This window comes from Somniosus microcephalus, chromosome 1, assembly GCF_052327205.1.
Source record: "Somniosus microcephalus isolate GS21.2 chromosome 1, FLI_Smic_1.0, whole genome shotgun sequence".
Classification (NCBI taxonomy): Eukaryota; Metazoa; Chordata; class Chondrichthyes; order Squaliformes; family Somniosidae; genus Somniosus; species Somniosus microcephalus.
The window spans coordinates 316,732,457-316,758,616 of record NC_140987.1 but is presented as its reverse complement, the minus strand read 5'-3'; the positions used below and the strand labels follow the sequence as shown (position 1 = coordinate 316,758,616).

At 47.1% G+C, this 26,160-nt stretch overlaps 1 protein-coding gene across 1 annotated transcript in view; it reads left to right on the top strand.

The window, feature by feature from the left end:
* The window catches only part of LOC147124871 (gamma-aminobutyric acid receptor subunit beta-4-like), a 559,637-nt gene that overhangs the window by 455,582 nt on the left and 77,895 nt on the right, over positions 1-26,160 (top strand). Inside the window, exons 6-8 of the mRNA XM_085986885.1 lie at positions 22,299-22,318; positions 23,248-23,281; positions 24,616-24,627. Of these exons, the coding sequence (XP_085843011.1) occupies positions 22,299-22,318; positions 23,248-23,281; positions 24,616-24,627 (66 nt within the window). The remainder of the gene's footprint in view (positions 1-22,298; positions 22,319-23,247; positions 23,282-24,615; positions 24,628-26,160) is intronic.

Sequence of the window (26,160 nt, the reverse complement as noted above, 5' to 3'; positions counted from 1 at the left end):
TACATTGTGTACAGTTGGACAACCATAGGCAGTACTACCTCAAACTATAACACATTCATCTTTCAGATGTGAAGGGGCTGATACCCCTTACACCACCTGCATACACATTGATGTAAGAAAAAGGAGTCTCACACATTAAGTAACTTTAAAGTAAGCTTTAAACAACTTATAATCACACTACATACAGGAGAGGTCTTCACCATGCCTCTGGTAGAAGCCCCTTACAGTACTGAGTAGTTCAGTATTTATACCAGTCCAACAGGAAGTGATGTATGACAGGAAGTGATGTATGTACAAAGTTCACAGTTCATAGTTTCACAGTTCACAGTTCACAGTTCACAGGAAGTGACACATAACTTCCCGGAAGTTATCATTATTATCACATTCTTCCCTCCTGCAGGATTAGAAGGCTGTGGTCTTCCTTTTGTTCCGCAGCCACCGAACGAGGAAGAGTCGCACTCGTTTGGGTTCCCGTCGTAGAGGGTCGCTGGTCCGCTTACATGCGGTTGGCCATTGGTCAGAGTCTGTGTGGCCTGGATTACCCTGTGAAGGGTCGGGGAGGTCATGGCTTCGCGTACGAGCCCCAATAGGTTCAAAGTCTGTCTGCCTCTGTTCAGAGGGAGGTGCAGAGCTGGTCTGTGGCGGATCAGTACTTTCGTGCGCAGTACTGGGAGGATCTCAACTTTGAGTACGTGGTTCTACCGGCACCAAGCTAGTTGGTGTCCGATCAGGAGCCTGGAGAGGGGTACCCGATAGGTTCCAAGAGTTTCCTGGTGAAATACCATCACCCGATGTCCCACTAGGTCCTGGTGGGCAGGGAGCCAGATCCCGTAATGATACGGTAGATTCTCGGCCGTCGGGATATCGTATGTTTGCATAGGTGGGGTTGGCATCGGTTAGTTCGACCTCGTCTACGAGAGGGTCATTTTTAGACGTCCGAACGTATCTTCGGAGTAGAACAGGTCCAGGAGTAGTTAGCCATGATGGGAGTGATGTCCCATGAGATGAGCGACGCTGAAATCCAAAGAACCGCTCATGAGGTGTAGTATTTGTGGCTGTAGAAAAAAGGGACCGTATAGAATGCAATGCATCCGGAAGCACTGCTTCCCATTGCTGGTCTGGTAGGCCCCGAGATCTTAAAGCAAGACGTATGGAATTCCAGATGATACCGTTATACCTCTCTACCTGCCCATTTCCGATGGGATGGTATGGTGTTGTTTTGCTTGTAGCAACTCCCCGTTCTGAGAGGTAGTCCTTGAGTTCCTTTGACATAAAGGATGGACCCCGATCTGAGTGAATATAAGCCGGCATGCCACAGAGAGAAAATACCTGCTCAAGGCAGCAGATTACTGTGGACGCCAGCATATTGGAGCAGGGGAAGGCAAACGGAAAGCGTGAATATTCATCAATCATGGTGAGCAAATATGTGTTCCGAGTGGAAGAGGGCACTGGGCCCTTAAAATCGATGCTAAGTCGTTGCATCGGTTGGGTTGCGTGTATGAGCATACCATCTGAGGGGCGGAAGAACTGAGGTTTTAATTCCGCACAAAGCTGGCATTCTGAGCATATTTTCTTTACATCTCCAGTAGAAAAAGGCAGATTCCGTGATCGTACGAAATGTAGCATGCGCGTAACGCCAGGATGACACAATCCATTATGGACATCTATGAGAGTAGAGGACGACATAGCGGAGCAGAATGCCCGTGTGAGGGTGTCCGGGGCCACATTCCCCTTGCCAGGTCGATAGTGAATGGTATAACCAAAAGAGGCCAGTTCCATCCTCCAAAGTTGTATTTTATTATTCTGAATTTTGGTTCATTTTCGATTATCGAGCATGAAGGCGACTGATCGCTGGTCCGTGATTAATGTAAAGTGCTGGCGAGCTAGAAAATGGTTCCACTTCCGTACTGCCTCTATGATGGCTGTGGCTTCCTTCTCAACTGGAGGATAATGTAGCTCAGCACCTTGTAAGGTCCTGGACATAAATGCTACAGGATGACCTTCCTGATTTAGAGTAGCCGAGATCGCCACCTCCGAGGCATCACATTCAACTATGAAAGGGAGATTCTCATCGATGGAGTGAAGAGCCGCTTTCTCCAACTGTTGTTTGAGAAGGTTAAAGGCTGCAACAGCCGCTGTTCCCAATGGAAATGATCTAGCATGCAACAAGGGTAGGATTTTGTCCGAAAAATGAGGAATCCATTTAGCGTAGTATGCAAACAGACCGAGAGCCCGACGTAAAGAAGCCGGATTCTTAGGTGATGGGAGTTCTTGGAGCGGGCGAAGTCTTTCTGGGTCTGGCTTAATGATACCATTGCCTACGCAGTAGCCGAGGATGTTGATGGTCGGTTGCGACTCAACAGATTTAGATTCATTCAGGGTTAAGTTACGGCGATGGAGGGCATCCCAAAATTTTTGGAGGTTGGCGTCGTGTTCCTGTTGATCGTGACCTGCAATAGTAATGTTATCAAGATAGGGAAAAGTGTCCCTTAGGTTTTCCTGTTTAACCAGGCCATCCATTGCCCGTTGGAAGACAGCCACTCCATTAGTAACCCCGAATGGGAGGTGACGAAATTGGTACAGCCGTCCATTAGCCTCAAAGGCCGTATACTGCTTATCTGAGACCTTCAAGGGTACTTGATGATAGGCACTTTTTAAATCGTAAGTTGAGAACACTTTGTATTCGGCCAGTTTATTAACCATATCATCAATGCGTGGCAATGGGTAGGCGTCCAAGTCGGTATATTGATTGATGGTTTGCGAATAATCAATGCACAGTCTTTGTTTGTGAGGTTTTAGAGGGTTCTTGACAATGACGACTTGAGCCCGCCAGGGCGACGAACATGGTTCAATGATATCCTCTGCTAGAAGTTGAGAGATTTCAGCCTCAATAAAAGATTGGTCTTCCTGATTAAAGCGCCGCGATTTCGTTATTATTGGTTTGCATCGAGGCGGAATACTGGCAAATAATGAGGGTTCATCAAGTGAAGCTGCTGACAATGCACAAAACAGTAATTTAGACGGTATATTAGAAATAGTAAGTCCAGGTTTGGATCCACCGAACTCAATGGTGAGTTTCTTATGCTGTTTTTGGAAATCCAGCCCTAAGAGGAGATCACTACATAAGTCCTTGAGCACCGAAAGTCAGGTGGAGGGATACAGGCAACCATTAAGTGTCATATCAACAACACAAAAGCCGGAGGTTCTGGTATTAAGTGATGACTGAGCCATCGCAATTGCCTGGTCCGATGGGAAGACATGTAGTTTCAATTTCGCAACAATCTGTTCTTTAATGAAACTATCAGTACATCCTGAGTCAATTAAGGCATCTAAGGTATGCCCTTTAATTGAAACTTTTGTAGCTGCATGAAACAGGTTCTGTGGGCAAGCAGCTGTAATTGGTGTCGTTGCACAGAGAGTGGCTGAAACACTCGGTGTGCTTCTTCGGGAGAGAGCTCAAGGGGAAGCTTGATAGGTCCTAGCTGGAGCATCTCGATAGGCCCTAATTGGGGCAGTTCGGTAGGCCTTAGCTGGATAGGCCCTCGTAGAGGCTTTTGATTGGCAAACTTTAGCAAAGTGTCCTTTTTTTTTGCAATAACTGCAGATTGCATTGCGAGCAGGGCAGAATTTCCTAGGGTGAAAAGCATCTCCACAAAAGAAGCATTCCTTCCTAGATTGCCAAGAGGCTGCTAAAGTGGGGTGATCCTCCTCTTCATCATCAGAATTATCAGAATTAGATTCCTCCATGATAGGGTTCACCTGAGACCACTTGAATTGTCTGGTTGCAGTTACAGCAGCAGATCGAGATCTGGGCAGCTGATAGAGGTCTGCATTTTTCTTTGCCAAATCCAGAGAACAAGCTAGGTCAAAAGCTTTTTGTAGCTCAAGTGTTTTACTTTCTAGTAGATGCTGGCGTATAAATGGAGAGGCAATCCCGCAGATGAAAGCATCATGAATCATTTCTTCATGGTACAGCTCAGCTGAGGCTGCCTGAAAGTTACAATCTATGCTGAGCCTGCGAAGTTCTTGAAGGAATTCGTTAATCGATTCCCCTGGCCCTTGTTGGGCTGTGGCCAGTAGATGTCTAGCATAGACCTCATTTGGAGTCTTGGCATACAGTTTCTTAAGTGCCCGAATCACCTCATCGTAATTATCCCATTCATCAACATATTCAAACACTGTTGGGGCCACATAGTTGATAAGCATCCTCAGTTTAGTAGGAGCAGTCGCTTTACATTCATCAAGGAAATTCTCAAAAGTACGGTACCAATGCTTCCATACCTTGCCAGCTGCTGGTGTGTTTGGGTCCAAGTCCAGACGAGTAGGTTTAAGGAGGTTTTCCATGATGGGTGGTTCCCTGGATCCTTAATTCCGAGTTTGTCCAAAGGTCTAGTATTTGTGAGTGTAAATACTAAGTTGTTTAAATTGATGTAAGAAAAAGGAGTCTCACACATTAAGTAACTTTAAAGTAAGCTTTAAACAACTTATAATCACACTACATACAGGAGAGGTCTTCACCATGCCTCTGGTAGAAGCCCCTTACAATACTGAGTAGTTCAGTATTTATACCAGTCCAACAGGAAGTGATGTATGACAGGAAGTGATGTATGTACAAAGTTCACAGTTCATAGTTTCACAGTTCACAGTTCACAGGAAGTGACACATAACTTCCTGGAAGTTATCATTATTATCACACACATGTTATTAATCAAAAATAGAAAACCGATCAACGGTTATAACACAACAGTATTCATACACTTAAATCATATAGTAACCAAAACCAAGAGTGGAGGGACGCTTTATCCTTTAATACATAGCAGCTTAAGCGGGGGACTCTTCACCCACTCGTACATAGCGGTCTCTCCATTCTCCTGTGTTCTCGTGCCTCTGGAGGCGTTTGCCTCTCTTGCAATGCACGAACAGTAAATATATTACAATCAAAACCTGACACACTACTAGGATGTGGGATGCTATTCTAATCCAGGGCGGGATCTCTATATTAGTGAACAGGTCCCACCATGGTGGGGTGACTATGTCTAATGTGTCTTTCCCTATCTCCAATGTCTTCTGCTCTAGTGTGTAAAAATGCTTCTGTGAGACTATTACAGCTTTTAAAATCTTGGTGAGGTGTTCGGGGAGAGGGGGAATGACATAACCAAAATGCGCAACGAATCGCTAAAAATCCGTGAAATTCTCTTTTACAGTGAGGTGAACAGTGGAAGGTACAGGAATGGGGACAATTCGCTGTTGTGCCACTTCAACTTCAGCCCTGGGTTTGAAACAGAAACTGCTGTCACTGACCGGACACCACCCATGCTGTCCATGGTGGTAGTGAGGCGCTGCAGTGGTAACACAGTATGTTCCACCTCCGATATATGCCACCTGCGGGGGCACATGGTCTTTTGCCATTGCCTCCATGGTGCAATTTACCGGCTTCACGCTAGCGGCTCTGAACCCGCACTGTGGTTTTAAAAAGGCATTCAAGTGCTGGGGACACAGGATGATGTGTGCTCCCCGGCTTCGACACCCCGAGAGGTCGGTGCCTGTCATCGTACGCTCCCATCTGATGACATAAGGCAGGACCACTGTGTAACGAATGTGCGCACCCCCCTGAATGACTCCAATGTTCTCCACCCTGTATACCGGGGCGGGTTTTGCTGTGGGACCCAACACCGGCATCCTCACCACTATTCCCATGATAGTGTGATTCGAGCGTCCGCAGTCCACTGGGACTGGGTACGCCTCTGCAGCTAGTCTGAGCTGGCATGGACTTAATGCGTTCTCAAAAGGGTGGAGCGCTTGCAAGTGCTTATTGCTGATCCAGGACGGGACCAAACCTTGTTTTAAATCCTCCAGATTACTGCGGCCCTCGCCCAGTAACCACGCCCCGTATAGCACACAAGCCTCGTTCTGTGCAGCCTGATCGGACGCATTCCGATCCTCCCTAATGAGTGCATTTACCGTTCTAGCGTGTTTCTCCAGCTCAGCGATTATTTCTTTTAAGTGTAGTGTCATGGCCTGGTCCTCATGTAGCTCAGAATCCACTACCTTATTTTCGTTTGTCAGTATGTTCCTTAACTGGGCCTTTAGACCATTAATCTGTGTCTGCAGCTCCACGTTGTCTAGAGCGTTGACAACAGACGTCCCGGTACTAAAAGCAGTGAAGATATCATTTACAGTACCCCTTCTTTGCCTCCCTACCCGATCCAAAACTTCCTGTGGTGTGGTGTACAATTCGGCTTTGTCGATGTCGGCAAAGTCAAACTCATAAAATTGTCTGAACATCCTGGTTAACAGGACCTGGTACAATTGCTCCATTTCCTTGGGACACCACTCTGGCAATCGTACCTCAGTGAGGTTTAAAATCACTGAGGCCACCGCGTAGTGTACCCCTTGGTACAGCATCTGACCGGTGGGTACCAATACTAAACTGTTCCCGGGTCCCTTTGTGGTGGTGGGGCACTCTTCCTTCTGGGCTAGTGCTACCGGAATCGTGGGCAGGGACTTGCGTGGGCGGGTGATGAGTTCAGTGGCGTTTACCGGAATCGGGGAGAATGGGACTCCGCACGCTTGGGTGCTGACGTCCCACCTCATCCCTTTCCCTTCATCCTGCCACTGCCTCTGGAAAAAGAAGGACATGCCTTTGGGGCAAACGTACTTCGAAACCCACATGCAGACATATATCCCTTCATCTGGTTCCCACCACTTGTCCCAACACACACGTAATTGTCCGTGAGTCCCCGTAATTGTCCGATGGGTATTGTTACCCAGTCGCTCCCACTCGATTGTAGAGTTCTTCATATTCTTTCCCAGCTTTCGAAGCCACCACCATCTACTTAGCGGTACGTTCCCATTACATACCAAACAGATCCTCTTTCCCACAGTAACGCTGACTCTGGGTGCAATGATCCTCACCCGAGGGCACAGTAACGAAGTCTCTTGGTAGGCAAACCCGGATTTGCTGGAGTATTCTGTAGAATTCGACCCCAGCCATCCTGGCCATCTCCCTTGGTGGAAGTAGGTGGTGGTTTCCTCAACCTCTCGCTTCCCCGTCCCATCCGTCGCGATGGGGGCTGTGTCCCCGGAGCATCCGAACACGACGACGTCCTTGGTGCGGCCTCGGTAGGCCAGCCCGCACCCGATCGCCGCGAGCACCACGAGAATCCTCTCCATTGTATTCCTGGTTTCTGTAGCCGATAAGATGATGTAGCCAGGCTCCCAATAGGCGCTGGCCTGATTAAACGGACGCTTGGGTTCCCTGACCCTGCTTCCAAATCAACACACATACTGGGCAGACTTCGAAACTACCTTTTAAAACATCCCCATCATCTTAAACTTTACATGCCTTAAACTAACATTAAAATTACTTAACTTAACTTATCATTACCTAAACTTATGTACAGCGCCGCCCTCCTTCGGGCGGCCTACCTAATTCCTGTGAGGGCTGCAGCGTGCCGCTCCCTGTGGCGGGGCTGCACTGACCTTTGGCTTTGATCCCCCACAGCCTTTCGCTGCTGAACGGGAATCGTGTCTTTCCTGGGCCACCCTGGATCGATGTTGGGGGAAGTAAGGAGAATCTAGCCAAAACTTTCTGGGCTGAGGCGTCCGAGCCGACCTACGAGGGGGCACCTTGGGCGAGGCTCCCAGGGCTAACGGACCGGGGATCGGGACCTCCACCATCGCAGCCTGTGGTCCCACCACAGCTGCCGGCTCCGGCTCCCTTCCCTCAGGCTCCGCCCCCCTGGGGCTGGGATCCGTGGCATCCGACTCCACCCCACCTGTCCCCACAGGTGGTGAGTCTCCGCCCCCAATCCCTACCTCCCCTATGCTCGAGTTGGGGGCGGGACTTTCGTCCTCCTCCTCCTCCTCCTCCGTGATCAGGTCGGGGCGGGGTCGAGCTGTTCGGGCTCTCCCTCGTCCGAATCCCAAACTAACGGGGAGACCTCCCACTCCGATGGGATGACTCCTCCCCTCACGCAGGCTACAGTTCCAGCCTGTGTGGTCTGTGACCCTGTCTCAGGCTGAGGATTTCTGTCCTCAGACCTGGCCCCTGTTGTTGGCCCTTGTGCACCCGGCTTAAACAGTTTACACTGGTTAATGTGAAACCATTTAGTACGTCGGGGCATCTTCACTGCGTACACCATGGGGCTGGCCTTGTCTACAATGCTGTAGGGCCCCATGTACAGTGGTTGTAGACTCCCTACTCGGGCATAGTTCCTAACCATGACCTGGTCTCCGACTTCCCAATCTTGCTTCTTACGGGGTTCCAGCAACAGTCGATTGCCCTGATGCTGTCTCCCCATGTTCCCAGCCGCTTGCTCATAAACCTGTTTCAGGCGCTCCAAAAGGGTTTGGACGAACTTGTCCCGATTCACCTCTTGGAGCTGGCCCTCAGTGAGCACCGGGGCTAGTACATGGGTGGGTGTTCACATGATCCTCCCAGGCATTAACTCGTGCGGGGAGTGCCCCGTACTTTTGGACTGGCTGGCCCGGATCCCCATGAGGACTAGAGGCAGGATCTCCGCCCACTTCTGGGGCGAGCCCATTGCCTCTTTCCTCAGCTTTTCCTTGAGGGTCCGGTTCATGCGTTCAACAATCCCGGATGACTGGGGATTGTGCGCTACGTGCCACTTCCCTTCAATGCCCAAGAGCATGAGGGTGTTCTGCATCACTTGGCCGGTGAAATGACTCCCTCGGTCGGACTCAACAAATCGGGGGAGCCCCCACCGTGAGAACACTTCCCGGACCAAGATCTTGGCAGTACCCAGCGCCGTAGCTGTTCTACACGGGAAGGCTTCTACCCACTTGGTAAACACATCCACCAGGACAAGGCAGTACTTATAGCCTCCCTGGGCGGTGGGCAGGGGCCCTATGTAGTCGACCTGTATTGACTGCCATGGTCCCTCTACCCTCCTGATGTGCCCCATGGGCACCTTCCTTTTCTGGGGGTGTGGGTTGTTTGCAGCGCACACAAGACAGCTTGCACAGAACTCGCGGACATCGTCTCGAAGTCCCGGCCACCATCCCGCCTGCTCTACCCGTTGCCAGGTAACCTCAGGCCCGGGGTGTCCTGCCCCTGGACCCTCATGGGCCAGTTGAAGGAATTCCCTCTGGTGCTGCTGCGGCACAACCCACTGTTCCTCCCGGAACAACATGCCTTCCTTGACGGAGAGGGCTGTCGTACTGTACGGACCCTCTACCTGCTTGCACTCAGCAATAGCATTGAGGACTGTTTTCAGGGTGGGATCCAGGGTTTGGACGGTCTTTAGGTCTAGGGGCGGTGTCACCCCTGTGTTCCCTGGAGTCCCCTCCCTGCCTCGGATCGCTGCCACGGGTCCGGGTCCATAGGGGTACCAGAAAATGCCGTTGCGGGCACCCTCCCTGGCTAACGCATCCGCTTGCTGGTTACCCTGACTGCGGGGTTCTGTGGTGGAATGAGCCTTCACCTTGTGGATGAACACCTCCCCTTCCTCCCCCACTGCTGCCAGGATCTTTTCCAGCAAGGGCTTAACTGTTAAAGGTCGTCCGTCCGCGGAGGTATATCCGCGACGAGACCAAATGGCCAGGTATTCCGTACACGAATTGCATGTGAACATGCTGTCCGAGAAAATCGTGTATGGGGTTGGGAAGATCTCGGGGTGGGTAACCACGTACGCCACCGCGGACAGTTCAGCCTGCTGTGCGCTCATAGTGCTGGGGAGCCTAATCGCCAGGGCAATGTTTGCTGCGGGGTCATAAACTCCACACCCCGTGAGTCGTTCGCCAGCAGATACCATGCTGGAACCGTCTACGTAGATCTCGCGGCCTGTGGGGTGTATCCCGGCCCGTAAACCTATGTTGACCTCCCATACCCCTTCGACGGAACACTGATGGGCTGTTCCGGGGTATACCATGTTGGCCGCGAGCTTCGGCTCGCAAAGACCTTTAACCTTGAGATCCATCTGGAAAAGGAGGAGGGTCCAGCGCGCAATCCGAGCGCTGCTTACGGTCCCATCCTTAATCCTTCCATCCAGAAGCATCTTTGTGGGTGTGTGATGGGTGAGGAGAGTGATGGGAGAGGTTCCTGTGAAGATCGCTGATCTGTTCACAGCCCAATGCATGGCTAGGAGATGCCGTTCGCAATTGGAAAAACTCCTCTCCACATCCGTAAGCACCCTGGAGGAGTAGACCACCGGCCTCAGCTTGCCGTGTCGCTCCTGGAGCAGCACGGCACTCAGGCTGTCTCCACTGGCGGCTACTTCCAGGAAAACCTCCTCCCCCCCATCTATGGCCCCTAGGGCTGGCGCGGTCTGCAGGTCCCTTTTCAACTTCTCAAATGCTGCCTGACAACCCTCGTCCCAAGACCACTCGACTCCCTTGTGTAAGAATCGGAGTAGTGGGGCTGCTGTGGCTGCATAGTCCTCGATGAAGTCTCTGCAGTACCCGGTCAGTCCCAAAAAGGACCTCACACCCGTTACTGTGTTAGGAATCGGCAAATCTTGCACCGATTCCCGCCTAGCCTTATCTATGGCTCTTTCCCCAGCGCGGATGGTCAGATCCAGGAATTTCACCTCCTGCTGGCCGATCTGTGCTTTCTTTGGATTTACTTTAAAACCCCTCCTTTCCAGTAGCTCCAATAATTCGGCTAATAGTGGGCCGTGCTCCTCCCTTGAACCCGTGAACAGGAGCAAGTCGTCCACATACTGCACTATCTGATTGGGCTGGCTAAATTCCTTTAAACTTCCTGCCATGCACTGATGGAAAATGCTGGGGCTGTTGTGGAAACCCTGTGGCAAGCAGTTCCAAGTGTACTGTTGCCCTTTAAAAGTAAAGGCAAACTTGTACTGATCCTCCTGCCGCAACGGAATGGACCAAAAACCGTTCGAGATATCCAGCACCGTGAACGTGGTCGCGGATGCTGGAATACTCCCTATTAGGTCGGCAACAGCTGCTACCGTGGGCGCGCAGGCTGGGATGTTACTGTTGAGGACTCTGTAGTCCACCGTGGCCCTCCATGAATTGTCCAGCTTCCTTACCGGCCATAATGGGGAGTTCACGTGAGTGGCCATCGGCCTCAACATGCCCTGCTGCACCAATGAAGATATTGCTGTCTCCATGTCGGGTTCTGCTTCCTTGGGGAAGTTATACTGCTTTTGGGATCGGATCATGGGGTCCCCGTCTACGCTGACCTCAAACCCGGTGACCCTCCCACAGTCGTGCTTGTGGGTGGCAAATGCGGTCAGATTGTCCGACACAAACGCTTGCAAGTCTGTTGGAACGTCCGCAACCATAAGCTCGAGGTCGTAACCATCTGACGGCTTCATGGTGCACAGGGTCCCCTTTCCTCCCTTCCCTGGGATCACGACTACCTTGCCTAACCCATTCTCGGCTCCCCAGAGACAGTGATTTCTAAGGTCCACGAGGATCCCGTGTTCCACCAAGAAATCAGACCCGAGGATGCCGTTACCGCCCCCCTCATTCCACTTCATCAGGGTACACGTCCATGTGGTGTGGAGTGCTCCCAAATGAATGGAGAGCGGGATGGAGTACGCGCCAGCCTGTTCTTTGCCTGTGAAACCCGCTAATGAGAATGGAGCCTGGGTAGACAGAGGTGAGGCAAAAGTTTAGCTGTGTGTATCACAGTACATGATGCCCCCGTATCCATCTCTACCTCCATCTCCACAAGGGGTCTTCTCCACGCGTCATAACGGAGCGGACACAGGTAGACGGGCTGCACGGGCTTTAGTCATTGGGGCGCTGCGGTTGGGGCTGGGGGAGCAACAGGGCCGTTGGCGACTGCCACTTTCCCCTGCGAGGTCATTAGAGACCGCATTGCCTCTAAAACTGACTCGATCGCATCGGGATGGATCGACACATCGGCTCCTTTCTCCCGGATGGGCATTTGGGCTGGGGCTGAGGGAGCTTTTCCCTTTAAATCCTTCCAGGGATTTTTACAGTCCCGGCGCCAGTGACCTTCCTTCCCACACCCGTAACAACTATTCTTGGCTTGGGGAGGGCGATTCCCCTCCTGATGCCACTCTTTTTTAACAGGAGCTGCAGGCCTCACCTCATGCACCTTTCCCTTTGGGGGAGGCACTTCCCTACTCCTGCTGTTCCTGTAACCTATCGTGAGCTGATCAAGTACTATCTCCTCCATGGAGCGGGGGTTATTGGGGTCAAACCATGTTTTGGCCTACTCCCTCACCTGTGGCAAGCAATTGGTGACCAGGCACCGGAGCCAATGAGCCCTTTGACCAGCGTTCAGCCCATCCCAGGCCGGCCCGCCCGGGCAGCTGCGCCGATACACTGGCCACAACCTTCCGGCGAAAACCCGTGGGGGCTCTCCCTCTAGCTGTACCGTCCTACCCAATCGGAGGAACGGACTTCCGTCATCTTCCCCCATAACCTCCAGGACCTCGTCCCGTAAATCCTCATACTCCCTGTGCCCTCTCTTGCTCTCGTCAGAGAGACACTGGAGGATCGAGCTGTCCAGGGAGAACAGCAGCATTCTGGACTGCTCTCCCCCGTCGCAGTCATTAACTGCTGCGGTCTGCTCCACGTCCCTAAAATGGACGGAGGGATCTCCTGACTCGGAGAGTTTTGGGATGTGGCTTATCATTGCCCTTAGCTGTTGTGCGCTGTGGGCCATTACGATCTGATTCATGAGGGGTCTGTCATCGCCATTCTCGTTGTCCGGACCGAGCCTCCGGTGTCGAGTGGGACACATCGGTGCCGGCTTCGACCCTACTACCTGGGGTTGCTCTACCTCAGGAATCTCTTCGACTAACTCCACCGTTTCCTCCCCCGCAACCCAAGACTCATCATAGTTGGGAGGTGCCGAGGGCTCGGGGGTTGGTACCCCAACTGCCTCTCGCGGAATCGGTCTTTTGGATTCCCTGGCTGACTGTAGATGGCTCGCTGGTGGGTTTATGAGACACACCAAGCCGTTTGCCTTCGCTAGGGCCGTTCTCAGGTCCTCTAGCTCCCTTTGGCAAGCGCTATGGTCGGCGTTCTCAGACCTATCCTCGATGGCCATCTTGTACGCTGCTCTAGCTCCCAGAATACTCTCCTCCTGTGCCTTTACCTGCTGAGTTAGGCGGACACACCTTTCTCTTATTCTTCCTTCACTGGACTTGGCCTCAGTGACCTGACACTCCAGGTAATCTATCTTGGCCTCATGGCGATTGGTTACGGAGTGGCGTTCCTGATTCAGCGCGTTGAGCGATGCAATCAGTCTCTTTCCTCACGCAACCTTTTCCTCTACTTCTGCTAGTAACCCTTTGATCTGGGCCGTCTGTGCTACAACGACTTGGTCCAAAAGCTGGACTTGCTTCTTGTAGCACATCAGCCAGACCGCTTTTTCTACAGATCTTTTGTGCTCTTTGCTTTCTGTCCACTTGATGGCTGCGTCTAGCAGGTGCCTATCTCTTAATAGGTTGGATATCCACTGTTCTGTAACGTTTACCTTCCCAAAAACATAATCCGCTATTCTGTCATCCATCACATTTCGTTTATTCAGAACTTGATCTAAAACACTACATTCCTGCTGCCAAGGTCCTGCCGCGGTCGTCATCTCTGTAGGGGGTTTATCTTGCTTGCTCTGGTCTCCTGCCAGGCTTCTTGCAATAATTACCCATGAGTGGTTCGACCCACTCGCCCCTACGGTTCTAGACCTTGGGCTTAGGTGCAGGGAGCTGTAGTGCAGAAAAACTCAATAGACCAGGTCGAATAGCACGAAATGGATGCCTTTATTGAACAGTTTGCAGCATTATAAAATACATGTCATATGCACAGATTAAAGCAACTACAAGCATGCACACATCTATAAACTTAACTCTATAGAAATGGGGAACACACGGCACATCGTGAAAGGGGTAACACATTATAATCACCCTTAACCCCCTCCCCTAAACCTAACTAAGTTTCGATTTGAGGGACTCGGGATCATGCTCACCACTTTAAGAATTGCGAAAAAGGCTTTGCAGCCTTTCGACACAGCTTTCCGTCGTCACGTGGGTTTGGAAGCTTCTGGCGCAGCTTGTTTTCCTCTTGGTTCTCCTGCGATGGAGGCAGCCGATACAGCCTTGGTGAGCGCTCACCATGGATGGATCCATTACCGATGTGATGTTGAAGAACTGGAGAACCCGGGCCCTGAGTGTCTTCTTCTCCGAACTGGGTTGTCGATGATCTCCCGACAAAAGTACCCGGGCCTCCCTCGTCGTCTTCCCGTCGTGGCCGGGCCTTGCCTGGCCGAGCTGGCTTCCAAAGTCGCGGAACACACGGCTGAACACCCCGCTGGACACCGTTTACCGAACCACGAACCGAACACGTTCCAAACCGAAGAAGAAGAAGAAGAAGAAGTACCGATGGACTTTACTCAATCCACAGTTATACCCTTTTGGAACATTCTTATCTCCCGCCAAATCATAGTCCTGTCTTTGTGATAATTTTGGCAGGCAGAACTCTCTGCAGGGGTGTTTTGTCTTCATAACGGGAGTCGGTGATAGCTTAACTGGCCTTCCTGGGCCGATAATGTCTTTGTTTTGTTACCGTAACTCGGTTTGTATATTGATCGGTCTGGAGATTGCCCTGGATGGCTGTTAAACGGCTTCTCTTTGTACAGTGTAATGGGTTTAAGCGTTCGTTCAATTGTCCACCCATTTCTTGATGGGTCTCATCCTGCCACCCAAATCTGTCCTGTACTTATAATCTAATCAATATGTATGCTCAGTTCCATGAGTTTCGGCTTCCCGAAACTGGTTTTCGCGGGCTTTTAATACCCTCAATCCACAAGCCTGTCTGGCTTGCAGTAACAGAAATTCAAATGGTCCCAGAAGCTGGTCACGAGGTCTGGCGGCCATTTTGTGTGCCCTTTTATCAAAGGTTTCTCTGTATAAGCTTCTTTTGGTCAATAAAGCTGTTTTATTAACCCTATTTTCCTGCGTGATTATTTAATGAAAATTTCGCGAATCTTACACTTCACCAATCTTTTTCTCTTCATATATCTATAAAAGCTTGTACAGTCAGTTTTTATGTTCCCTGAAAGCTTACTCTCATACTCTATTTACCCCTTCTTAATAAATCCCTTTGTCCTCCTTTGTTGAATCCTAAACTGCTCCCAATCCTCAGGTTTACTGCTTTTTCTGGCCAATTTATATGTCCTCTCCTTGGATCTTATGCTATCCCTAATTTCCCTTGTTAGCCACGGTTGAGTCACCTTTTTTGTTTTATTTTTATGCCAAATTGGGATGAACAAATTCTTTAGTTCATCCACGCGGTCTTCGAATGTTTGCCATTGCCTATCCACCATCAACCCTTTGAGTGACATTCCCCAATCAATCCTACCCAACTCACGCCTCATACCATTGTAGTTTCCTTTATTTAAATTCAGGACCCTAGTCTCTGAGTCAACTACTTCACTCTCCATCTTAGTGAAGAATTCTATCATATTATGATCGATCCGACCCAAGGGGCCTCGCACAACAAGATTGCTAATTAATCCTTTCTCATTGCATAATACTGTAAGGGTTTCGCAAAATTCCCCTGAAAACAAGAGAAACATTGGTCCACATCGTGGATGAAGGTTTATGTGTTTTGAATTGCCTCTGGGTCAGATCAATGTTTTGAAGCATGTTCAGAGCCACGAAAGACTGCTGGACTAGACTACAACAGAGTCAAGGAAATTTGGGGAAGTATTCACACACATTGAGAAGGAACATCTTTTAAGGCTTGTGCTTTGGAGCCCGGTCAAACACAGAGGTTTACAGCTTGTAATGTGTTTGTGTGAAAGACCTGTCAATCAAACCAGGGAGGTCAGGAGTTGCCTACCTGACCCGAGGTCGATTATGGCTGGCTATGATTCAACAGTCAATCACAGTCCTTTTTTTTGTGTACTGGTCAGACGGAGCGGCACCAGAATGAAAGACCTGTCAATCAAACCAGGGAGGTCAGGAGTTACCTACTTGACCCGAGGTCGATTATGGCTGGCTATGTTTAAACAAGCAATTCAGCAGCCAATCACAGTCCTTTTGTTTGTGTACTGGAACTTTAGGCGGGAATTTTTCCAGACAGAGCGGCAGCAGCAACAAGTATAAAAGATAGCTACTGAGAAGCTATCAGGTCTCTTCTCTTTTTACTTCGCTGGATCACAGGTAAGCAGAGTGTTCTGACTCCTCAAACAAGACAACCTAGCAAGGACTTTGGGGTGGTGATTTAAGGGAATTGCTAAGATTGTTTAAATAACATTGTAGCCACTGTATCCCTCGTTTTTGCCGTGTGTACCCCCTTGTTATATACTTTTGTTGCATTTACTATGTTCGTGTGGTATAGTTTATATTTGATTATGGTTCTTTAGTTTAATAAATTTTGACTTTGCTCATATCCAAACAAATTGTCCGCTTTAACATCATTAATTGTAAGTCCTCCAGTCAGAACTGAAAGGTGGGGTAGCGATTCGGAACCGCTGTTAAATTGGTTTACAGTGCAGCAGGCAAAAGGGCTGCTGGCCAGGTATGTTACCATAAACCAGGTAATAGATGCCCCCCCTACAATACCCAGTCTAAGATGGCCTGATCTCTAGTTGGTTCCTCGACATATTGGTCCAGGAAACTATCCCTTATACACTCCAGGAATTCCTCCTCCACAGTATTGTTACTAATTTGGTTAGCCCAATCTATCTGTAGATTAAAGTCACCCATGATAACTGCCGTACCCTTATTGCACGCTGCTCTAATTTCCCTTTTAATGCCATCTCCAACCTCCACATTACTGTTTAGAGGTCTATATACCACTCCCACTAACATTTTCTGCCCTTTGGTATTTCTCAGTTCTACCCATACAGATTACACATCATCAGAGCTAATATCCTTCCTTAAAATGCTGTTAAACCCCTCTTTAACCAGCAATGCTACCCCACCTCCTTTTCCTTTTTGCCTATCTTTTCTGAATATTGGATACCCCTGGATGTTGAGTTCCCAGCCTTGGCCACCCTGGAGCCTTGTTTCCGTAATCCCAATCAAATCATATTCGTTTACCTCTATTTGCGCAGTTAATTCATCCACCTTATTACGAATGCTCCTCGCATTAAGACACAAAGCCTTCAGGCCTTTTTTTTAATGCTCTTAGACCTTTTAGAATTATTATTTACTGTGGCCATGTTTGATTTAAACCATTGATTTCTCTGACTGCCACTTTTGTTTTTCTCCTTCCTATCTTTTGCCTTTATCCTTGTTTCCCTTTCCTCTGCCTCCCTGCTCAGGTTCCCAACCCCCTGCCATTTTAGTTTAAACCCTTCCCCAGAGCACTAGCAAACACTCCCCCTAGGACTTTGTTCCCGGCCCTGCCCAGGTGCAAACTGTCCGGTTTGCACTGGTCCCACCTCCCCCAGAACCGGTTCCAATGTCCCAGCAATTTGAATCCCTCCCCCTTGCACCATTCCTCTAGCCACGTATTCATTTGAAGTATCCTTCTATTTCTACTCTAACTAGCACGTGGCACTGGTAACAATCCTGAGATTACTACCTTTGAGGTCCTATTTTTTAATTTACCTCCTAACTCCCTATATTCAGCTTTTAGGACCTCATCCCATTTTTTACCTATATCGTTGGTACCTATATGCACCACGACAACTGGCTGTTCACCCTCCCCTTCCAAAATGTTCTGCAGCCGCTCTGAGACATCCTTGACCCTTGCACCAGGGAGGCAACACACCCTCCTGGAGTCTCGTTTGCGGCCGCAGAAATGCCTATCTATTCACCTTAAAATAGAATCCCCTATTACGATAGCTCTACCCCTCTTATTCCTCCCGTCCTGTGCAGCAGAACCAACCACCCCTGGTGCCAGGAAGTTGGCTGCTGCTGCTTTCCCCTGATAAGCCATCCCCCTCAACAGTATTCAAAGTGGTATATCTGTTTGAGAGGGGAATGTCCACAGGAGACTCCTGCATTTCCTGCCTGCGCCTACTCCTCTGCCTGTGCAACCTTTGCCTGCGGTGTGACCAACTGCTTAAACATGATATCCACGACATCCTCTGCATCGCGGATGGTCCATTATGTATCCAATCGCAGCTCCAGCGCCGCAAAGCGATCTGCCAGTAGCTGCAGCTGGACACACTTCCTGCACACATGGTCATCATTGTGATTGATGGGACAGTATAGAGTGAGCTTTACTCTCTATCTAACCCATGCTGTACCTGCCCTGGGAGTGATTGATGGGACATTGTAGAGGGAAATTTACTCTGTATCTAACCCTTGCTATAACTGCAAAGGGAGTGGTTGAGCGGACAGTGTAGAACTATTTTTACTCTATATCTAACCCGTGCGATACCTGCACTGGGAGTGGTTGATCGGACAGTGTAGAGCTCGTTTTACTCTTTATCTAACACATGCTGTACCTGCCCTGGGAGTGATTGATGGAACATTATAGAGGAAGCTTTAATCTGTATGTAACCCATAATGACCTGCCCTGGGAGTGTTTGATGGGACAGTGTAGAGGGAGCTTTACACGGTATCTTACCCGTGCTGTACCAGCCCTGGGAGTGCTTGATTGGACAGTGCAGAGGGAGCTTTAGTCTGTATATAACCCATGCTGCACCTGTCCTGGTGTTGTTTGATGGGACAGTGTAGAGGGTTCTTTACTCTGTATCTAACCCATGCTGTACCTGCCCTGGGAGTGTATGATTGGGACAGGTTAGAGGGAGCTTTAATATGTATCTGACATGTGCTGTACCTGCCCTGGGAATGTTTGATGGGACAGTGTAGAGGGAGCTTTACTCTGTATCTAACCCATGCTCTACCTGCACTGGGAGTGGCAGATCGGACAGTGTAGAGCTCGTTTTACTCTTTATCTAACATGTGCTGTACCTGCCCTGGGAGTGATGGATGGGACAGTATAGAGAAAGCTTTACTCTGTATGTAACACATAATGAACCTGCCCTGGGAGTGTTTGATGGGACTGTAGAGGGAGCTTTACACAGTATCTTACCCATGCTTTACCAGCCCTGGGAGTGCTTGATTGGACAGTGCAGAGGGAGCTTTACTCTGTATATAACCCATGCTGCAGCTGCCCTTGGATTGATTGATGGGACAGTGTAGAGGGTTCTTTACTCTGTATCTAACCCATGCTGTACCTGTACTGAGAGTGTATGATGGTGACAGTGTAGATGGAGCTTTAATATGTATCTAACACGTGCTGTACCTGCCGTGGGCTTGTTTTATGGGACAGTGTAGAGGGAGCTTTTCCCTGTATCTAACCCTTGCTGTACCTGCCCTGGGAGTGTTTGATGGGACAGTGTAGAGAGAGCTTTACTCTGTGTCTAACCCATGCTGTAGCTGCACTGGGAGTGGTTGATCGGACAGTGTAGAGCTCTTTTTAATCTGTATCTAACCCATGCTGTACCTGCCCTGGGAGTGTTTGATGGGATAGTATAGAGGAAGCTTTAATCTGTTTGTAACCCATAATGTACCTGCCCTGGAAGTGTTTGATGGGAGAGTGTAGAGGGTTCATTACTCTTTATCTAAACTGCGATGTATGTGCCCTCTGAGTATATGATGGGGACAAGATGAAGGGTTAATTACAGTCCTAGCCTTTTTGGGCCATCCCAGATGAGGCGTATTCCCCAGACATTCACTCTCAACTTAAGTTAGAGATAGCTGAATTCCATAAGATGCTTAAATGGGTCTAAAGGTTCAGGCTATCTCTCCCTAAAGGAAAGGAATGACTAAAGATGTTACTGTCCTCTGAATAGCACTTTTAATAAGTTGAACTAGACTGTAACCTTCCGGATATTGTAAGTGTCCGGAATATCCCCCAGATTTCTGCAACTCCTTACAAAAGAGTGTACAGAATTTGTGGGTTCGCGAGTCTATACAGATTCACTCTTTGAGACAATTCTAAAAATATATAGTTTTATTTAAGAGCCGGCATTCAGTTAACATCTGTTGAATCAGTTGCAACATTAACAATTCAACGTACAATTAGCTTACATTTCTTATTTCTCAGAGATCCTTATTCTCAAATCTTTATTTCACTTTATTTCATATTTCTTGTTTCTAAATCCAGAACATCGTTACATTTCTTATTTCTAAATCCAGAACCTCCACCAAAAATCAATCACTTTGATATACCCGAGACTCATAGTTAAAAATTTACAGAGATGCCTCTGGAATGTTGAGAAATGCCCTGCCCGTTCAGCGTGTTCTGACGTTCTATTAAAAAGGTCTTATTTTTATACCCTTTTGGCTTTGGTTTCTTCTTTGATGTTCTCTGCTGATGTCAGCTAATTGTCTTTATTGATACCTCTGTTTGAATGCTTTCTATTTTACTATCAATTCAACTATTGCATGCATAATTATTTCTCTACTTTCCGGTGTTCCAAAAACCATCATAAAAACAATGACAGCTATGGTTTCTGTTCCTTTCTTATGCTTTCTATGCCTTTCTTTTCGAAGATTTTTAATATTAGCTTAACTGCTTTTTAGCAGATGTTTTGACTCCATTCTGCTTCAAGTTTAATACAAACACAATGCAATTGCTTGGTGTAATCTATTGAAGTTATATCTTCAAAGTCTTGTTGGTATGGTTTTTACTATATGTAAATCAAAACCACTTTAACTGTGTGTTTACTTGTTTTCTAGCTATCTCAATTGGTTGCATATTTAATTGTGTTTCCTCTCATCCAAGTTTAACATTAAACTATTTGACTAGCAGATGTTTCTTTTCTTGATGTCATGTTTCAAAGGCACATGCCTCTTTTAATGTTTGTATTTCTGTTTCATCGTGTTAGTTTTTCACACATTAAACTGTGTCTCTCATTGTGTTCGTTGCAAACCATAGACCTTTCGGAACCACCATGGTTTGCTTCAATCATTGTTTTAGAATATTTAACTAATTCCCATTTCAAAGCTTGTTTACAACTTTGTTATCAACTGATCTTTTCTCAGAAGCCTGTACTTCTGTTTACAGCCTTTCTGCTGAGACTTGTGTCTTTTAAACCCAGTATGTCTTTTATTAATAATATTAGAAACCTGTTCATAGTGTCGTGTATTTCTCTGAATCATGGCTATTCCTTCACACCCCCACCTTGACCAAAAGATGAGCTAATAACATCAGGGCAGAGTTTGGTCAATATTGCTCATGAGGTTACAATAGCATATTCATTTTACAAGATGTACAATCATGTGCTACATGAAAATTCCTTTGAATTCATCCTAGGACAATGTTTTGTCTTATTTTAAATTGTACACAATTTAAATGGATGGTAAGTACATAGTCATGCTATGAGCGAAACAGCAATGTCCTTAAAATGTCCAATCGCCAGATGTATGTTCCGTATAGATGAGTTATTCATATGAGTCAAGGAGACATCAGTTGAAACTAGTTGAAGCTTGACACACTGTTCCTTCGATCCAGTGTGTGTACCGATGCATGTTGTGATGAAGGCCTTGCCAGGCACTTAGTTGGTTCCTTCCTTATCCGGGATATCTTCCTCCTTTGCTGAAGTGACTCGTTGATCTTTCCTTGTTTCAGTTGTTGCTTTTCGCAAATCCATTTCCTGATGCGTTGCCAAGCAACGTGTAGAAGTGTCGGCGACACCTTCTGACTTCCTTCTGACTTTCCTCTGTCAGTATTTCGATCGCATCCATTTCTGTGTTGTATTTCAAGCTAGGTCTTTAAAAACAAGTGTACGACTACACCTTGTATTGTTCCTTCTTTTCGGTATCCTTCAGGGCATCTTTTGATATTGTCTATGGAGACATTTTAAAAAATAGACTTACCATTCAGCTGGTTAATATGTATTTGAACTGTTCTTTCGTTAATAACAGACTGTATTTGAACAGGTTTTTCCACTTTGATTTTAAACCAGGTTTCTGCTTGTACTTCTTCTCTTGTACCCATTCTCTTACTATGGGTTGCCATACTTAATTTGTCATTTTTTTCTGCCTATTTGCTTCCCTTATCCTCTGATCAATTCGATGAATCTCCTCTGTTACTTTTTTTTTATCTAACTGCCGCTGTCGGGTCAAGGACTCAGTGTGTAGAGGCAATAAAGTAACTATGGGTAAGCAGTGTATGCATTGCAACCCCATACATCAGATAATATGGAGTTTCTTAGGGGACACTGTCCCTGATGCAGATGTGGGCACATGATTGAGTGATAGCTGTACTTCCGGAATGCTGGTGGTCCACTTATTTCCCTGATTCTCAACGGTTTGACCAATGACTTTATTACTTCCCAATTTTTTTTACATTCCACCAGCCCCGCTGATTGCAGATGACGTGGTGTGCTATGCTCTAACCCAATCCCCCTTTGTTTACAATAGCCTTTGAAGACCTTGGGCCAGTAATTCTGGTCCCAACACGTGACTACAGACGGTGTACTCACGCATGGGCCCGTTGGAAGTGCCAGATTCCAGCATGCACAGCGCATGCGCGGGAAACCGGCATTTCCTCTCCATCGAACTAAGGGGTTAAGTGGTGCTTGCACGCACGGCAAGCACCCGATCCTAATTTCTGGCCCCTTAGATACAAAGGCTCCACCTTTAATGGAGTGCAAGATTTTGGGTGCACCAGCTACAGTAATTATATCAGAAATAGCCCTGGCAAGTGCGTTTTCCGAAACAGTTTGTGGGAGCAGCCAGCAAAAGGAAGTGCATCCATCCACACAAACAAGAACATGTCTATATCCCAAAAATGGGGGAAGTGGTCAAATAAAATCAATAAAGAATTTTCCCATTTGCTCATCAGCTTTCACAGGAGCCAATGGTGGTGGCTTAATTTAGTGATGACTTATTGGTCGAATAGCATGGCTCACAATTTGCCACCTATGTTTTACAGGCGTTAAGCATTCCTGGCCACCAATATAAGAGGGTCAATTTGCAGAATGTTATTCTGGCACCACAATGTGCTTGACTTATGCCCTTGTTAGCTTCTTTTTTTACATGTTGTTCTCGTTTGTGGCACGAGGGTACTTCTCGGTTTCCTTTGGGCAACTTAACTAATACAATACCCGTAGGGGTTTCCGAGTAAAAGTACCTTGGTGGACATTCTGGTGGATTCTCTGTTATTGGGTCTAATAGCTGAATCAGTTCCTCATCCTGATTAGCTGCCCATTCTGCCCTAGTGATTACACTAACATTGGCAGGCCCCTCTCAAGGGGGTATCATGCAGACCGAACATTTCACTTGTTCGTCTGTAAGGCTGTTTCCTTTTGAGTGTACTATTCCAGTGGTATGCCCATTTACATGAATCACCTGACACTTCTTTTTCTCCATTCTCGAATGGAGAATATCTTCCCACAGTGTGGGTTTAATAAAGTCTGCTTTCTTTAAAACATACCGTAAAGCTGTGGCTTCAGCATATCGTGCTGTCTTATGGCCAAAGGGTTTAAACAGTAATTCTTTTGGATTTAAAGAATAGGAATCTCAATGTCCCTACTACTATCCCCACCCTAGCTGAGGATTGTTGGGATGTCTCTTTTTTAATCGTCATTGACGTTCCATCACAGTAAATAACTTGATGGTACTCTGTAAGCGGTTTCATAAGTATTTATCTGATTCTCTCTTCCGTATTATCATCCTCAATGATGGAGAGATATTCTGTCTTTCCACATTAATTTTGGATGGCTTTGTATTTAAAAATAGTATTTATTAATTAGTTTCTTGAGGAGGTCTTTGCCTCCCCCTTCTGGACAAGTTTAATCAAGCTGTGTTCGTTTGTGGGCAAGGTTGCCAAGGTATAGGGGAATTCAAAAGGTCCTGGCTGGGATTGATCAGCTTCAAGATGTTGAGGTTCATTTACCTCTTTATCTTTAATTATTTTAACTGATTTTTGTGCCTCCCTCTTGGGGATTTCATGTTTTCCAGATCCCTGATGGGGTTTATCGGACCGTTTACTTTCTTGACGATCCTCCTGTTGAGGTGGATGTTGGTTCTGCCGGGAATCTTTTTGATCCCAATTTCAGTTTTCTCGGTACCCTCCCATGGCTCTTTAACAACTTTGGCCAGTGTAAATGCTGTCCCCATAGGGAGTCTGCTGTCCTTTGCTTTCTTTTCGAGGCCTAGCCCCTCATCGATCCCATTTCTGGGGAGAAATCTGTCTCATTTTGTGGGCGGGTTGGGGATGTAAACCTTTTGGAATACCCTCTTGGGGGTCCCGAGCCATGAGTTTGTGTCTGGGCAGGGTGGACTTGAGACTTGGGTCTATACAATCCTTCTTTCTGAGTACCAAAGATACCTTCTCCATTTTTTTATCCCTAGTTTCTGATCTCATTATAGGTTTAGTTTGGGGTAGACCTAACAGGTCATGATTTAATTGGATAATGCGATTGACATTATCCCATCTTTGTTGGTTATCTCGATAATCATTTAGAGCACCCTCACAGGCAAGTTTGAGGGCTGTATTTTAATATTGATTGGCCAGGCAATCATGAACAATGTCCCAATTATCCTGTGTAAGTACTTTGCCTAATCTGTAGGCAGCTACCAGTCCTTCAGTTGTGGCTGTATTTGTGAGTATTTCCTTGATTGAACCTATTACATGCCCGCCCTGAGTTGCCATGAGAACATAAGCGTATATTTGAACTCAGTTGTTACACTGGTTTAATGGGGGAATTAAGTCTGAACTTAATATCATCTGTAGTAGTTGCCTCAGGTGTTGAGCATTCCAATTTTGACAACAGGTTTCCAATTTATCAAGGTTAGTTAGAATCCAGCAGGTTTTTTCCTGGCTGGTTTTTCCTGGTTTACCACACATTGTGTAGATAGAGCTCAGGTTTACTTGACCTAGGAGCGCAATTTCTGGTTGCTGGGGTTGGTTTACTGGACCATTAATCATTACACCTCCAGCATTTAGATAAGAGTGAGCTAGTGCCTGTCGGCATTGATTATAATGCATTCTAAGCTGTCTATAGTTTTCTCAAAGATTGTTGTCATTTATTTCATCATGAGTTTGCCACCTTAACCAGAATCCATGGCCCCCAGGAGCATAGGCTGCTCTGAGTCCTGCTATTCGGCCATGGTTGCCACCACCTTGTTGGGCACCGTTCATTAGCCCTCCCAATTGTGCAGGTGTGCACCTTATCATTAAGGAAATTATTGGATTTGGAGTATTTGTTTGATTATCCCGCAGGATATTCTGCATCCCCTGGTTCTGGTGATCAACATTATTTGTGCCACGAGTTCTAACAGCTCCTTCGGCATCAAAGCCTTCTATTTCAAAAATGATCACTTGGTTTTGTGGAGGTACAGGGCTAGGATTATTTCCCCTAATAAAGCAATCATTTAAATTTTCTAATGAAAAAAACTGGCCAATTCCGGCAGGATTTGCCATTTCTTCAAGATCTAACCTTGGTTAGGGTTTAATATTTCTTCAGGACCTAACCTCGGTTAGGGTTTAATATTTCGGCTCTACCTAAGCTCGGTTAGGATTTAAAAAGAAGCTTCTAAACCTCAAATAGTATTTTGAGGAAGTTCGGATTTAAGCTCTACAAAGCCTGATCAGGGTCTTTGTTATCTCTAGAGACTTAAATCTGGGTCTTAGAACCACTGTCAGTAAACACTCCTTCTATACTTAACAATCTACAGCATGGATATAGATATTAATATAAGTATAGGTTCTGTATCAACTCATCAACACACTCGTTGGGTGCCAACTGAAGGGTTAATAACAGCCCTAGCCCTTTTGGGCCATCCCAGATCAGGCGTATTCCCCAGACATTCACTCTCAACTTAAGTTAGAGATAGCCCAATTCCATAAGACTCTTAAATGGGTCTAAAGGTTCAGGCTATCTCTCCCTAATGGAAAGGAACGACTAAAGATGTTACCGTCCTCCGGATAGTACTTTTAATAAGTTGAACTAGACTGTAACCTTCCGGATATTATAAGGGTTCGGAATATCCCCCAGATTTCTGCAACTCCTTACAAAAGAGTGTACAGAATTTGTGGGTTCGCGAGTCTATACAGATTCACTCTTTGAGACAATTCTAAAAATATATAGTTTTATTTAAGAGCCGGCATTCAGTTAACATCTGTTGAATCAGTCGCAACATTAACAATTCAAAGTATAATTAGCTTACATTTCTTATTTCTCAGAGATCCATATTCTCAAATCTTTACTTCATTATATTTTGTATTTCTTATCTCTAGATCCAGAACATCATTATATTTCTTATTTCTAAATCCAGA